This window comes from Pygoscelis adeliae, unplaced genomic scaffold, assembly GCF_000699105.1.
Source record: "Pygoscelis adeliae isolate BGI_AS28 unplaced genomic scaffold, ASM69910v1 Scaffold186, whole genome shotgun sequence".
NCBI classification, from domain to species: Eukaryota; Metazoa; Chordata; class Aves; order Sphenisciformes; family Spheniscidae; genus Pygoscelis; species Pygoscelis adeliae.
The window spans coordinates 3,580,409-3,595,613 of NW_008825071.1; the positions used below are offsets into that span (position 1 = coordinate 3,580,409).

General features: G+C 45.7%; 2 protein-coding genes across 2 annotated transcripts in view; one reads left to right on the forward strand and one right to left on the reverse strand.

Annotated features, from left to right (window-relative positions):
- Positions 1-10,500, forward strand: part of BMP6 (bone morphogenetic protein 6) — a 30,316-nt gene extending 19,816 nt beyond the window's left edge. The window contains exons 5-7 of the mRNA XM_009326534.1: positions 7,421-7,497; positions 9,814-9,924; positions 10,011-10,500. Of these exons, the coding sequence (XP_009324809.1) occupies positions 7,421-7,497; positions 9,814-9,924; positions 10,011-10,160 (338 nt within the window). The 3' untranslated portion in view covers positions 10,161-10,500. The remainder of the gene's footprint in view (positions 1-7,420; positions 7,498-9,813; positions 9,925-10,010) is intronic.
- Positions 10,501-11,353: 853 nt separating this feature from the next.
- TXNDC5 (thioredoxin domain containing 5 (endoplasmic reticulum)) overlaps positions 11,354-15,205 on the reverse strand; it is a 27,553-nt gene continuing 23,701 nt past the window's right edge. The window contains 2 exon segments of the mRNA XM_009326535.1: positions 11,354-13,085; positions 13,717-13,846. Of these exon segments, the coding sequence (XP_009324810.1) occupies positions 12,963-13,085; positions 13,717-13,846 (253 nt within the window). The 3' untranslated portion in view covers positions 11,354-12,962.

Here is a 15,205-nt window from a genome sequence, read left to right on the forward strand (position 1 = left end):
CCCCCTTGTGAGAACAGCAGTGTATACACGGTGAAGTGTATTTCCAGGCACACGAAGAGGCTTGCCTGTTTGCTGTGGAAAGGTTGCATGTTGCAGGTGTTGTACAGCAGCCTTGTGAGTACTGTTGCGGGCTGGTGGGACAATAGGATAATTCTGAAATTTTGACAAAAATTGAGAGTGTCCTGTCTTCTAAGTCTTGTCTGTTTTCCAGCCACTCTGCCCTGCATCACAGTACTGCAAGTCCTTCATTCATAGAGTACCTTCTTTCATCTCAAACATTTCAGCTGATTCCAAGTTACTTGATTAATTTGCTTATGCTGCCCCCTTCATTTCCAATAGGATCCCTGCTTTTTCCATGTCTAGAAACAACTATACCCCAAGGAAGAGAGGTGGCTGTATTTTTCAGTCTATGTCCAGACACAGAATGGGGAGATAAGTCAGCATTGCCGAAACCTAGCTGGTGTGAATCTGTAGGCTGTCTTGCATGCTCTTGCATGCTCGGGTTGTGGGTGAGCCACGCTGCACCCGAGGTGGCCCCGTGCTGGCCATGGCGCTGGGAGCCTGCAGGGAGGCAGAGCCAGGTTGGGAGCCCCTCCAGGGCTGGCAGCCAGGCTTTGGGCATGGCTGTGTGCCGATGCAGCCCTATTGCTCCAGCCCAGCATGGTGATGGACTTGCCCTTTGGGCCAGTGCGTGCCAGCAGCAGCTGGCCACTAGCGGCCGTTGTGTGTCCTCATGGTACATGCCACAGCGTGGCTGTGGGTTCCCATGCCATGCCGTGCAAGTGCTGGACTCAGTTGGGTGTGAAATGTCGCTTCATGGATTTTAAGGGCAGGAGGAGTGACTCAGTCCTGCAGCCTGACCTCCCCAAGGGAGGCCAGCCAGTGCCAGCGTGGCATTGCCGGAGGAGTTACCATCTAATCTGGTGCGAGAGCCCTCTGCCAGCCCCGCAGGTGGAGCCGTCTGTCAGTCCCAATTGCTGAGACCCGCTTTGCTCTTGGTTTTCCTTGGGGTTTCCAAGCTGCAGTTTTAAAGGCGGGCATCATGGCTGCTCGCTGGGCTTGCCAAGGGCATAGGTAGTTTATTCATCTGGGCGTTACAAGCAACAAGCCCAGCCATTACGCAGGCAGCGTGCAATTCTCCCACTCAGGTGGGCTCAGCTGCTGCACTCCCTTCATCATGAGAGCCACTTTTTTAATGCATTCACAGCGCTTTGGGAAAGTTACTTGCTGCGTTGCTGTCTTGTGGCACTGGTAGCGGAGTCAGGATAGGCTTCAACTTTCTCTCCCTAGCTCTGCAAGCTTTGCAGTGCTAAAAACAAATTTTCACTACTATTAAATCAGGCGATGTGACTCAGAGCTCCAGAGGGAGCAGATATATTGGGCAAAAAGGGCCGTTTTTACATTGCTGCTTTCTTGACTACACCACACACCAGGTCATAAAATTATAAAATGACAAAAAGGGAAAAAATAGCTGGTCATTCTGTGGTCTCAAGGGCTTTTTTGAGCTCTTCTAGCTCAAAGCCAGCTTTAATTTAAAACCTGGAATTTGGCAGTTCAGTAGTCAACAAGGTATAGTTGAGCCTCTGTGGATTTAAGGCGGGGGAACAGAGGGGAATTTAAAGTTAAGATGTATGTTTGGTTGGTTTCTGTGTTTGGAAAAGAGAGACTGCATCAGCTTATTTTCCTTTCTAAGTGTGACACTCTTAGACTCTGTTCTCCTTAAGAAGTGGTTGATTTAACAGCCCAAGAGACACCGATGACCGATAGGCATTTTTAGTGTTAAAGAGATCACATGGATTTTTTTCTTTTTCAGTTGTGTGGGTTCCTACATCTGTGCCCTGATGATGCATGACAGGGCTGGGGAAGCGTTCGCCCCAGGATGAAGCAGGACGCGAGCCTGGGGGTTACCCTGAAGGCTGCCTTGTTCTTCTGAGGGTGCCCTGATGCATCTGGATCCGAAGTGGGTGCAGAACTGGGGTGCTGCGGTCCCCTTCTGTGCATCTCCCTGCCTGCGCATCTTCCTCTCTTGCTGTATCTTACGTCTTGTCAGATTTTTGGTCTGTGGTCTTCCCCAAGCCAGGATTGCCGCTGCCTATCAGGGCTTGAGGGCAGTTTCTCTCCTGGAGAGCAAGGCAGCTGGCTGCTGTTGATGGCTTTTGTAGATTGAACCTTCCTTCCTCTATGTTAGTGAATACACAGGGTTTTCTTTCTTCAGTCCAAAAATGAACCCCTTTCCCAAAAGATGCTGTGGGTTGGGTTGGGGCAGTATGTTTGAAGAAGCCCCATTTACTATCTAAACATGGAAAGCATTTCAAGTCCTGCAGTTTGGAGCGCGTGAAGTGTGCTCCTGGGCCAGTACTGGATCTGGTGAGCCGTGGGGTTACGTGAAGGCACGCTGCTACGTGCGGGATTGGGACCCCGTTGTGCTCCCTTTGATGTGCAGTTGTTGTCCTGCAGTCAGTACCAAGTGCTCAGATGCTCAGGTTATGGCTGTGGCATAAGAATCTCAACGGTCTGTATTTTTTCACCAAGAATGCTGATTTTCCCTGTATTATAAACACGTAATTATGACTGGCTTATATAAAGCAGAACTGAGTAGCCCCCATGGTTATAAACTGCTTTGACATAGAGTCCTGCGTCAATGCCTTCCTGGAGCCAAGCTCTGTTCTTCTGCAGAAGGAGGATGAACAGAAAGAAAAGGAAGTATTTTCGTCTGTTGAGGCAGAAAATCATATGCCAGCTCTGGCCCAGGACATGAGGAACGAGGCGGGTGGGAGGAGCGTGCAGGTGTTCCTCTGCTGTAGCCTGCAAGATCTGGAGGCCCTCGCTCAGCCGTGTCTTGCTGTGGGTTTAGCTCGTGCTCTCAGACTCTGGGCTGACCCTCTAGTTAACCTGAAGAGATGGGATTCTCTTCAACGTAACAGTTGGTGACCCTCGAGCGTAAGAGCTTTGCTGCCGTACGGCCAGCTCCTCTGTGAGTTGCCTGAATGCTGGTTTCCGTGCGGGGCTGTCTCCTTGCCCACTGGCGATAACCCTCCTCTTCTGCAAGTCAGCCTTCAGGCACATCCCTTCCCATCAGCCCCTCCTTACGGAGAGACTCACGTTTAAACGTCTGACTTTGGGCTGCACTTGCTGTTCTGAGTGAAACTCATGCAACACGCCTTTTCAGGTCCTTCTCTTTAGCCACCCCGGGGCCTCCGGGACTGGTCTGAGGTGCTCCGTGAGAAATGGAGGGGCCGTCCAAGTGGCCTTTCCTTCCAGCAGACATGCACAGCACCAGGCAGATTTCCCCACATGTGCAGGAACTGAATACCGCAAAGGGCAGCACGCACAAACACTGGAGGCAAATAAGGCCAAATGCTTTCACAGTGGCAAGGGTCTTGTTAATAAACATCGTTATCTCGCAGCCAATCTTCCCTTTAGTAGAGCGCGCGGATACAGACGGGAGCGGCGTGTCTGGCATTTCTGTATGTGCCTTCACCTGCGGGTCCACGTTGGCCCGACATCTCCCCTTCTTCCCATCCAAGCAGATCACTTTCATGTGAAGTGGGCTGTTATTAACTGCGTGATCAGTTTACACCAGCTTTATCCGGACAAATCACCAAAGTCAAACACCAAGAAGAAGGGGCTGGCCTTGGAGACCTCTGTCAAAGTTATTTTGGACCACAGAAGCAATTAATTATCATGTGGAATTTGGTAAACTGGCACCTTGGGAGCAGCAAGGGTGTTCTCAGACGGATCGACCTCAGTAAATATTTATATATTCTTTGCCAGCACTTAACGTGGGAGAGGTTATAGGAAATTTAAGGTGGGTGCATAAGTATCTGTAGGAGGAAGACCGTTAGGGTCAGGCTATTCTTTCTCCCCTTTCAGCAACACAAATGCCAGTGTCCAGCCTTAAGAGAAACATCTGTGCTTGCAGAAAGTCAGACTTGGGTTCTGGTGAAGGTAGACAACGTGCAGTGCAAACAAGCCACAGAGACAAGCCGTCTTAACTGTGCTGTTTTAACTGCAGTGCCCTAGAAGTTATTTTTAAGTGCAGAAATAGGGGTTTGGGTTTTTTAAAAATCTGTTTTACACAAAATAGTTTGCAGTGTGATTAAATGCAGGGCCTTGTAAATGCCAAGCTAGTGTTTCTGAATTGGTACATTCAGGGGAAAAAAAGAGATGACTTTGCTAAACCCACAATGAGCCTATAGGAGCTCCCAAAGCAGCTCCCTAAACTCGCAGAGATTTTGAAGGTCTCTGGCAAGCAATCCTTGCTAATTGTGTTGTGGCAGCGTAAGACGGCCCTGCGGCGGTTGTTTGCAGCGTCCCCCGCGCTGCAGGCTGCCTCCTCCCGGCCTTCCCGGCTCCCTGCTGCAGGGCTGCCGGGGAGGGACGCGTACCCTGTTGCCTCTTGGAAGCTGGGTCTTGCACTGCAAACCACCTCAAACAGCAATTTGGGTTAAAACAGTTGAGCACGCTCGACTGGGGTAGCTGATACTGCTTTCCAGGCTTTGGAGAAAATGTGCCATGAAGACCAACTTCAGTAGCTCAGCGAGCTTTAGCTCACCGCCAAAACCCCTTTACTGTGTGGATTCCTCTTTTTTTCAGGCCCATAATTGGATGTACGTGGCTCTAGGGCATATGCTGAGCCCCAAACCGTAGGGAATGGATCGTTATTATGTGCATTTGTATTGCTGCATTTTTTTCCCTGATTCAGAAAGCCACCGCTACGGGTTGATTAAAGGTTTGTAACACCCCTAAAGTTGGGCTAAAGTAGATTCAGTAAAGTAGACATGTAACAAGAAGAGAGGGCAGGGGAGCTTGGGGTGAGGGTTCACAGGGGAGAGTGCAAATCCCAGGCGAGGGGATGTTTAATACGTTGACATTTAAGAAAGCAAAGGCTGAGTTTGGGCAAGTGAGGAGGTAGAGCTGTCTGCATCTACCTTGGACGGAGAGTAGCTGGTGCTTGATGCAGAGTGTGAATTGGGTGGCTTGATTGCCAACCAGTGAACCGGGGTGCATTTTGGGCACCAAATTCAGGCAGTGTGAGAGAGGACACGTTCATAACATGTTCTGCTTTGTGTAGCTCGTTAAGCAGCTTTTTTTTTCCTTTGTTTTCTTAAACTTGTGATTGCTCACAGCCTTTCTTCCCACTCCTGTTTTCTCTGCCTCCCTTGCCTTCTCCCCTTTCCCATAGCTGATTTGGGTAAGTTGTAGCTGGATTAGGAACATAGAGTAGTTATGCCCACTCGTTTGTGAATAGATCAACTCCGCTGTAACTCCCTGTCAAATACAGATGGTTTTCCCCTAAGCAAACATGTTTCCCATTGAAGAACAATGAAGTCGTGTTTTCAGGTACATAAATGAAAGCCTTTGACCACTAGAAGTATCTTCCGCTCATTTTTTTCCCTTGTTATGTATGACCAGATCATTTAGAAACATTGCATGCTAGAAACTTGCTCTTGGGCTGAGCCAGGGACTGAAAAGCTTCATCTGAAAAAAACCACCACACCCTGGTTTCTACTGGGTATGTCTGGTTTGAAAATGGAAAGCTTGAATAGAGAGACTTGCCTCCGTCCTTGCTACCGAGTGCTCCTGAAAGAGCGAATGTTTATGCTGCAGCAGGCTGTTAACCAGCCTTGCTCACCTGATTAAATCCATGATTGAAGCGAAGCTATTGAAAGTCTGAAATGCAATCCGTAAAGTTTAAAACCCAAACTGCTTCTAAAAACAACTCTCTAATCTTTGGTGGTTTGGAGGCTAGGTTTGAGGTGTAGGGTTTTTTCAGACCTCAGTGTTAACTGTACCCAGCTGTAATGCTGTGCTGCCCTTAATGTCAGTTGGATGTGCTTTTAGTATTATAGTTTTTCTTTTGAATAAATATTTGCATTTGTAGTTCCCAAAGTTTGGGGGGGGGGAGTGGAGGGAAGAAAAAGAAAGGCTTATTCAGAGCCAAGGAAAGTCACTAAAAATATTTTTCTATCCCAGCTGCCGCATTTGGGGAAAGCTATGCTGGGAGGGTGCCCCTTCAAGCCGCGTTAGGGGCGCCGCGAGGCTGGTTAGCCAGAAGGCCTGGGGCAGCGGGAGGCAGGCGCATCAGCCTGTGGCATCTGCCTGCTGACGGAAGCGCCTTTACTTGCAAAGGAGGCGGAGGAGAGGAGAGGGGAGGCCAGGCCCCTGTGGGTAAGGCACCGGAGGAAAACACGGCCAGTCTGGGTCCAGCTCTGGGATGAGTGCACACATGTCACTGCATGGAGGGGGCCCTGGGCTGCCATGCTGCTTGGCTGAATTTGCTGCCATCTCTTCCTCTCGTGCTTCCCATCGGGCGCGAAGCGCTGGTTCGGCAGGCGTAGCCCGTGGGCCAACGGCCAGCTGCCCCGCTGCGAAGGTGGTTTCTATGGCTGCTGCGCTGAGGTCCGGCAGCCGTCCAAGGCGTGATGAAATCAGCCACCGCCTGTCAAGGCTGGATTTGTGCAGCCACCCAGGGGTGAAAGGCCCCTCTGTCACGGCTCAGCTCCTCCGCTCGCTGCGGTTCCAGGTGTTCGTGTGCGGAGCCGCCTCTTTCCAAATATAAATGGGAAATTCCACTCGCTGTCAAAAGCTGCATTTTATAGGGCCATCGGGAGCAGCTTCTGCATGGTTGAAACATCCTCCTACGTTGCGCAATGGCAAGGGGGAAGGTCTCTGGTCAGGGCTTTGCACCCTGCGCCCTCACTCTTCCATCCAGTATTGGCACTAAGGAGCACGTTAATGTTGACAGTGTGTCAAATCCTGTGTTACCTGCCGATAAGCAGGTTATGGGAAGGAGAAACTTGGTTTTCAGAGCATGGCTTGTAAAGGTCCAAGAGCGGAGGTGGTGCGTGGAGCTGTGTGTGATGTTCAAGGCAGGCTGGGGGTAAGGCACAGAGAGGGACGGGGACATGGCTTCACTGCCTATGGGACATCTTAGCTGTTTAAGGACTTCTGCTAACCAGTACAGGGGCAGAAGGCGATGATTAACCTTCCCGGGGTTGTAATTCTCTCAATAAGTGTGTGTGTTTTGAGCTTACCACCAAGGGTGGCACATGTTGGAAACCGCGGCCAAGGAAGTGGGGCGAGTTTGAGCAGGGATGTAGCCTGTGCCGGGCTGACGGGGTAGATTTATTTTTAAGTCATCTTACTGGAGGTGTTTTACAAGCGCTGCTTGTCAAGTTATTAAAGGCAGCTGAAGGAATTATAACCAAGCCACTGTTACTTGGGTGCCTCCATTCCCATAGGCATCTTAAAAGGTTTGGATGTCCCTTAACACCCTTATCCTTTTGGCTGCTGAGGGAGCTCGCCGTTTCTCACTGCTGAGCCTGCAGTGTGCACACATCTGGCCAGCTGTGCCCTCCAGCAATGCTCGGCCTGTTTTACTTTCTAAATTCCTGTTTTGTTCTTTTTCTTTTAACAGATTACAACAGCAGTGACTTAAAAACAGCATGCAGAAAGCATGAGCTTTACGTTAGCTTCCAAGACTTGGGATGGCAGGTGTGTGATGTTTCTCTCTGGGTAAACTAGACATTTTGTTATGAAATGTTATCTAAACAGTGTCACGGTAATTCCACTCGAGGCTGCCATTATGCTTTAAAATGTCCCTTGTGCCTCCCCACTAAAACCAGTCACAGGGAAGGGCAAATAAATATTGATAGTTGTGACATTTGATAAGATCCAGAGGAAGCTTGATACTTTATGAGATTCAAGTATACAGTCATTCTCTGTCACTCATGGGAGTCACGGTACGGGCAAGGGATCATATACTGTGTACCTCTAATGATAAGGAAAAAAATCTGATGTTAAGCAGTGATTTTAACAAAATCAAGTTTTTTTCTAGTGATCAGTCTAATTGTAACCTTGGCCATTGTATTGAAATCCTCCACCCCTGCTCCACAATTAGCACTGGCTGCGGTAGGTGGACTGGAGACTGGGTTTAGCTGCGACACCGTGAGGCCAGAGAGTTGTTTAAAGTTATTTAGGGCCAGGCCATAGTGTCATCAGACATCACGTTTCAAAGAATGCCCTCATCTTTTCTTTTTTTAAATTTTTAATTTTTTTTTATTCTTTCATTCAGCACTTTTGTGAGGTAGGTCCCATTTCTATCAGCTAATGTTTTTACCAGATTATAATTCAGGACGCCAGGGCTGCCCCTGCTGCTTCTGGGGCATACCCTACACATGAAAGTCCTCTTCCCAGCTAATTGGACAGCAGCATTTTTTTGTAGCTTATGTCAACTCCATCCCGCTAGCCACAGCTATGGCTGCATGCTGACTCCATTCCCCGTTACTTGTTAGTGGCTTTTCTTTTTACTTGTGCACAGTCTTTCCACCTCCTCCTTAGCTCGCTTGCCCTGCTTCCAGGCAGGAAGCGTATTCCAGTTGTGAAGTTCACGGTCTCGAGGGCACTGCCTTCACCTTTCTAGTTGCAGGCTTGAGCAGAAAGGTAAGATGCTGCCAAAGGCAGGCCACAGACCAGCAGGGCTCTTTGCAGGAGCTGGAATCCAAATCCTACTTCATGTAGGGAGATGATGCAGGCAGCGCAGCAGCCCCCTGCAGTTGTTGGGCACTGGTATCTCCTTCAGAACATGCATAAATTTTTTTAGCATCAATTTTTTTAGCAGTAGAGTGCTTCCCTTATTCTTATACCGCATTAAACCACAAATTTAATTACACAGTCTGTACTGGCTTCTGCAGCAGGAGAGTGACTGTCTTCTTATGAAAAGCAGAGCAAATTATGGGTGAGCTAGTACAGTAGAATGAAGGGGTGGTTTTGCTATGCCCAGGTATCCTCATGTTAGCAATCAAACAGCAACCTTGGTTAGCAAAGCTGCAGCAACAGCCTCTGGCTGCTCAGACCTGCTGGAGCAAAATTCAAGCTAACCCAGGTAATTGTTGTCAGGTAAAGGGGAAATCGTCTAAGAATTATGTGCATGTGAAGCGTGCCAGTACATCCTCCTGCAGGGTGACCTGCAGAGCCTGACACCGAGGGAGGAGAAATGTCTCCTGCTAATTGGTGATGCTTTTAATTTACCTTTGGCTCTTTTGTGTCAGCAGCAGAGAAGCTGTAATTTTTTTTTATTAGCACTTTGGTGAAGAGTTGCCTTCTTCCATAGCGTGGCACTCAGATTGCCACCAGGGCCACCTGCTTGCAACACGCAGCTCAGGCTGGCTGTCCTGTCCCTCCTTTAGGGGTCTGGCAGAGGTGGAAAAGCTGTTACGCAGCTAAAACCTCCCACAGTGGCCTTAGCAGACTGACATCCCTGTATGAGAGTGTGATGGGAGCGCTCATTCCCACTCAACATAAGGTAGAGTGTGTGAGGCACCACAACGGTGTTTTACATTCCCGTTCTGGAGCTCCCTGGTTGAATTGTGCGTGTGTGCACACGCGTGCATGCACGTACATGATTTTCTCTGGGAGGCGACACCAGCTGAGGCTGTGATTCAACCTAGGAAAGGTAGTTCAGCCAGAGGGCCTAACCTGCAGGAAACGTTGGAACATAAAGGCATCCAAACCACAATCCCCACAAGGCAACCCAGCAAGAGTTTTAGGAATAAAACTCTTTTAGTTCATGGCAGTTAAGCTGTGCATAGACGCGCACCATTCTTTGGACATGAAAATCAGTGTGTCCATGGAAAAGTCATGGCTCACAAAAAAAAAAAACCCAAACCCTAACAGTTCCAGTGAAAACACATTTTCACCCTCAAGAAAAAAGTTAGTGGAAAATTTTCAGCTGCTTTTAATTGCATGCAGTTGTCTATACAAGTTAGCAACTTTTTAATTTGAATTACATTCTGTTTGTTTCCTAAAAAGGACTGGATAATCGCTCCGAAGGGCTATGCAGCCAACTACTGTGATGGGGAGTGCTCATTCCCACTCAATGCCCATATGAACGCAACGAATCATGCCATCGTACAAACCCTGGTAAGTCTCCAGAAAGCTGCATGCCAAAGCAATAGGTGACTCTGTAAACGAGTTACCATTATCTCAGTTTTTCTTTTTGGCAACAGGTTCATCTTATGAATCCTGATTACGTTCCCAAACCATGCTGTGCACCTACCAAGCTAAATGCCATATCTGTTCTTTACTTCGATGATAATTCTAACGTAATCTTGAAGAAGTACAGGAATATGGTAGTAAGAGCTTGTGGATGTCACTGACAAACAGTCTTCAGATGGACTCTGTGATTCTACAATGAACTTCCATACTACCTTCCACGCTTTCATGAACTACCTGACCTTGGAGAAAAAAATAATTGATGAACCACCATTTACACCACCATGTATGTGCCTTGTGGGAGGAAGGGGTGCGGGGACCACACGCTGGGGCGCGAGCAAACCGCTGGACTTCTTACAGACTGACCCTATGCCACCGTGGCTGCTCAGCTCTGCAGAGCCGGGGCACGCAAAGCAGCAGTATGCCCACACACGCTTTATTTCGCTGGGATGGTCTTAATCTCACATAGCAGCTTGGCCTTAGCCATTGCTTGGATGTGTGCTGCAGTTTGACCAGATGGGCACCCAACACCCAAAATGAGTGAGGGGTTTGGGGTTTTTTTGGGGGGTGGGGGGGGAGGGGGAGATGAGACAGGGAAACTTAGAGTAAAGAAAGTGGTGTTAGCACTTCAGACTTATACATCTTGTGTAAGATAATAAAAATTTCCTAAGGTTAGAAACTGCCTTTTGTCTAGAAGGACCAGTTACTACACCTAGACTGTTAGTCTCCTCCTGAAATCTGTCATGACAGTAAGCATCTTAAATTGTGCCAAAGCAAATGTTTCAGTTCTCTTATTCTCCGAGCACAGTTTAAGTCTGATGCTGCAAGCATGAGATGGCTTGGCTACCGCCTGTGTTAGAAACACTAGCGTGAACACAGACCCTGGCTGGTCTTTCCAGTTCACTATTTGATTGAGGAACATAACTTTATACACTTGTTCTTATGCAACTTCCTTCCACTCCCCACGTGGAGTTGTCTCGTCTGCTACCACTTGGCCGGGAAGGAAGGCGGGATGCTCCTACAGCTGTAATTCAGACGTAAAAGTTCAGGGGCCATTCATTCTCTAGCTGGACAATTTATTTACAGGAAGACAGAATGTCAACAACATATGCAAGTCTTTGGCCAACCTTTCCCCTCCAACTCACGCAACTAACAAACTGGCATAAAGGATACATTCACAGTGTAGCCACGGTTTGTCTAGCAGAAGCTAATAGCAAGTTGTTTTGATCAATATTAAACTTGTATTAAATGCACTTACCTCTAATTCTTGCATTTAAAAGGCTTCTTGTAAATACAAGCTATAATTTATTGCACTTGTCACTGTATATTCATTGTGCTGTATCATTTATAGAAAGACTGCTTTTTTTAAAAAGTTTTTATTTAGAAAAATCTCAGTGTAAACAATTGTACCACTTTGATTTTATACAAGAAACTCATGAGATTGTGCTTCACTAGAAAGTTGTTAAAAACATGATAATAAAGGCTTCCTTTAAGGCAGAAGTATATACATTGATCTAATACATCTGCCAGTACAACACTTAGCTTTCACTGTGGCTTTTTCACCCTTACACATTTTTTTTTAGATTGAACAGAATCAAAAGTTCTGGACAGACAGTGAAGTGAAGTACCAGGAGAAATTCACTGATTTAAAAGTTCACTGCTGTTCTGCCTTTTTTTTTAAAAAAAAACCACACCAACAAACCCAACCTACTCCATATGATGGACAAAAAAATCAGCATCTTGACAGATTAGTCAAATTAGCCTGTAGCCATCCTCATTCCATGAGTTTCTGTGCACACGAGATGGCAGAATTCAGTCCTTGGTTTGCTGTTGCCTTTGTATCGTGACAGTCTCTGCAGTGTAAATTCTTTGGCTTTCAATCATGTCTAACATGGAACATCTTATGCACCAAAGAATAGATCCATATTATAATCCAAGGCACCACAGAGTGCATGATCCTAGCATTCAAATGTATCAACATTTACAGCTTGGAAAAAGGTTAAGGCTCAGGAAGAGTGGGGAAGTATTTTACATTACTGTAGAACAGCTGAATGGAAAAAAAAAAATTAAACATTGTACTACTTGTTGTTCTCTAAAGTACTCTGAATAAGGAGCAGGTCAGCACAACGTCTGGATTCAGGTGAGGGTAGGAAACACGTCATCAGCTCTGAAGTCCAACCCATCATTTAATATTAACGGAGCAGTTATAATAGCGCCTATTCACTGTGGCTCTGTATAAGTAGAGCATTGTTATTCCTCTGGAGCTGGACAGAAGCAGCCTACGAAAATCCACCTGACACATGTACACTATGGCATCAGTAATGTTCAGGCACGTGTTACAGTACCATCACTTTCATTATGGCTAGACCTCCCATGCTGAGAGGATTAACAGGAAACAACCAGCTCATGGTGGCCTGGTATCATCCAAAGGTGTGTGTGTTTTCAACCTCCCATGACTTTCCATTTCTTACCAGCAGCTATATTAAGACAGATAGAGTTTAAGTACAGTTGTAGAGGCAAAAGTGACTCAACACAGCTGTAGCTTTTACCTTTCTAGTAACGGTAGGCAGTTTGTAAGGATTACTTTTTAACCAAATCTAACCTGAAGACAAAAATATTCTACTGATGCCCTTAAGTTGGTTTTCTTAATGTATTTTAGTCTCAAAGGAAACCATTTACACTTCATTGCGGGAACGCAGAAATGCAGTAATACTACCAATGCTGAAAATATTCTCAATTTGCACAGTAACTACTTGTTAGTTTTCCTTCACAGACAGGGTAGCGTGTCTTTAACACACACACGGAGGGAAGATACCAATATGTAGTACATTCAATTTCCTAAAAACAAACAAACAAAAAAAATGCCCCAATCCCCACCCCCAAATACACTATTTGAAAATTAGCAATGATTGAAATCCCTCAGCTACTGTACGAACACAGCCAGGGACGGAGCATCCAGACTTCTATTACAATTCATCCCTTGCCTGACGCAAGACAAAGCTATGCAGCGATTCAAGGTCTCTCGTTCCATTGTGTTCACTGACTTTCTTTCCACCTCGGAAAAGCAGAAGTGTAGGATAACCACGTACCTTCAAAAGACACACACACAACACAAAAGACACTTGTTACTAATATCCAAACTCACTAATATCCTTCACTTGTATTTACCTGACTCCAAAAAGCCACCAAACCCCTCTAAAACAATAAGCCATTTTAATTTAAAGAACAAACAAACAAAAAAAACCCAACGCCAAACACCACACCAGAACTTCCAATGCCAACCTGCAATTTCTGAATATTTGTAAGTGAATGGGGTAATACATGTTCCTCTAGGCTCTTGGAATGGCAGCTCCAGCTCTGTCTTCGGTTGTCTGCCTACCAGCACCAAAAGACTTTTTTTTTTCCCTAGGAACAGAACTTTGCATCGGCTACCACAAGACAAGACCGCTTTGGTGCTTTCACAGAGGGAGGCTTCTTAAATTAGGGACTTACTTCTTTAGCTTTATCCAATAATGAGAATGACCGAGTCTGAACAAACAGTCCAGGAAAGAAACGGTGTCACCAGGTGCTGTTCTGAACTACCTCTTTTTTGGCTAATGGAGAACACAGCTGCACCATCACCAGGCACCCGCAATGCAGCAGCCGGCTCAGCTGCACGCTGGAGCCTCTAACATTTGGTACACAATACTATCCCGTTCATTTCAGATCTTTCACACTTACAGAAAATCTGTTGCAGACATTACGTTCCACAGTGCAGTCTACTTCTGCTATTTTGACATCAGTCAAACCTGGAAATTGCTCTTTGGCAAGGTTCTCCCAAGTTGGAGCCAAGTTCTTACAGTGACCACACCTAGAAACAAAAGAGAGATCTGTTTAGCAGATATACCTTCCAGTTATCTCTACTGTCTTGCTGCAATAGCTGTAAGTTTAACTAGCTGCCGTTCCTATCCCCTAATGATTTGGCCCTCCAACTCCCTTGCACTATTATGTCAGTAAATGAGCTAAGAAAATGAGTGATTTTATATGAGTAAGTTAAGCACTGAAGTAGTTTCTGGCCTTCGTTAGTCTTGTCTGGAATGGTATTCTGGATGTTGGTGCATTAACATTTTACCCTACAGAGGAATATGAAGCCAAATAAAGATGAGCACAGAGAATATTTAAATGAAAAAAAAAAAAGATTGCTTAGAAACAAACATGTTTTAAGTAAAGCATAGAATGTCTGTAGTACAAATTAAGTTTTCAGGTAGCATATGCCAGTTATGCTCAAGCTACATAGCCCGAGTTTAATTATTTAAATGAGATTTTAATTTCCCTATTAAATTTCTTCCAGTCCCTAACGGCCTCTTTGACCAATGTAGCATCACCCAATGCTGGAAACTCAATTTTAATAGAGGCATTTGTCAACACAGATTCTGTTTTTATGAAACACTCCAGTAGTTCAATGCATTTTTTCACTGAAGGTACTTTGAAGTTTAACCACTACCAGAGTACTTTCTGGTAGATCTGCAATGGAATTGTTTGATAGTTAATAAGCTTCACTTAGCAGATGAAAAAAAAAAAAAATATCTATCAGGCCCTATTCTGATTCACATTAAATAGAGAATCATTCCAGTTGTATCATCAGTAACACTAAAAAGCCTATTTCTATTTTATTCCCTTATGTCTCTGCAGTGACGTGAGAATGCGGTCCACAGAGTACACACAATGAAACACTAGTGTCAAGAGAGAAAATGATACTGTAAAATAGCAGGAACTATAGTAAAGTATTAATTTTGTTTATATTTTGAACCTGGCTAGGCCAAGTTCATAACTTGAACTTCTTACTGCCTTCAAGAAGAATTCCCAAAGCACTTTAGACTTTAAAGCTGCATTGCTCATTCTATTCTAACCCCACTGCACCTTAATTGGGTTATTAAAACAGCCCTGTAATTGCCTCGAGGCTGGATCAGGACATTTACAAAAATAATGAAAGATGTCTCAGCAAAAGTTTTCTTAATGCAAGCCAGTGTATATTTAAACCACCTTGTTAATACACAGTGACAGTATAAAAGCATTTCTGACCATGCACAAACGCTATTAGAACGGGTTGATTTTATGCTTGCTATGCAAGTTAACAACATTAATATTTATCCAAAACTAACTGAAAGACAGAACTAGCAAGCAACATAAGAGTTTGCTGAACCCCACCTAAGTTAACCCACTTGGAAGT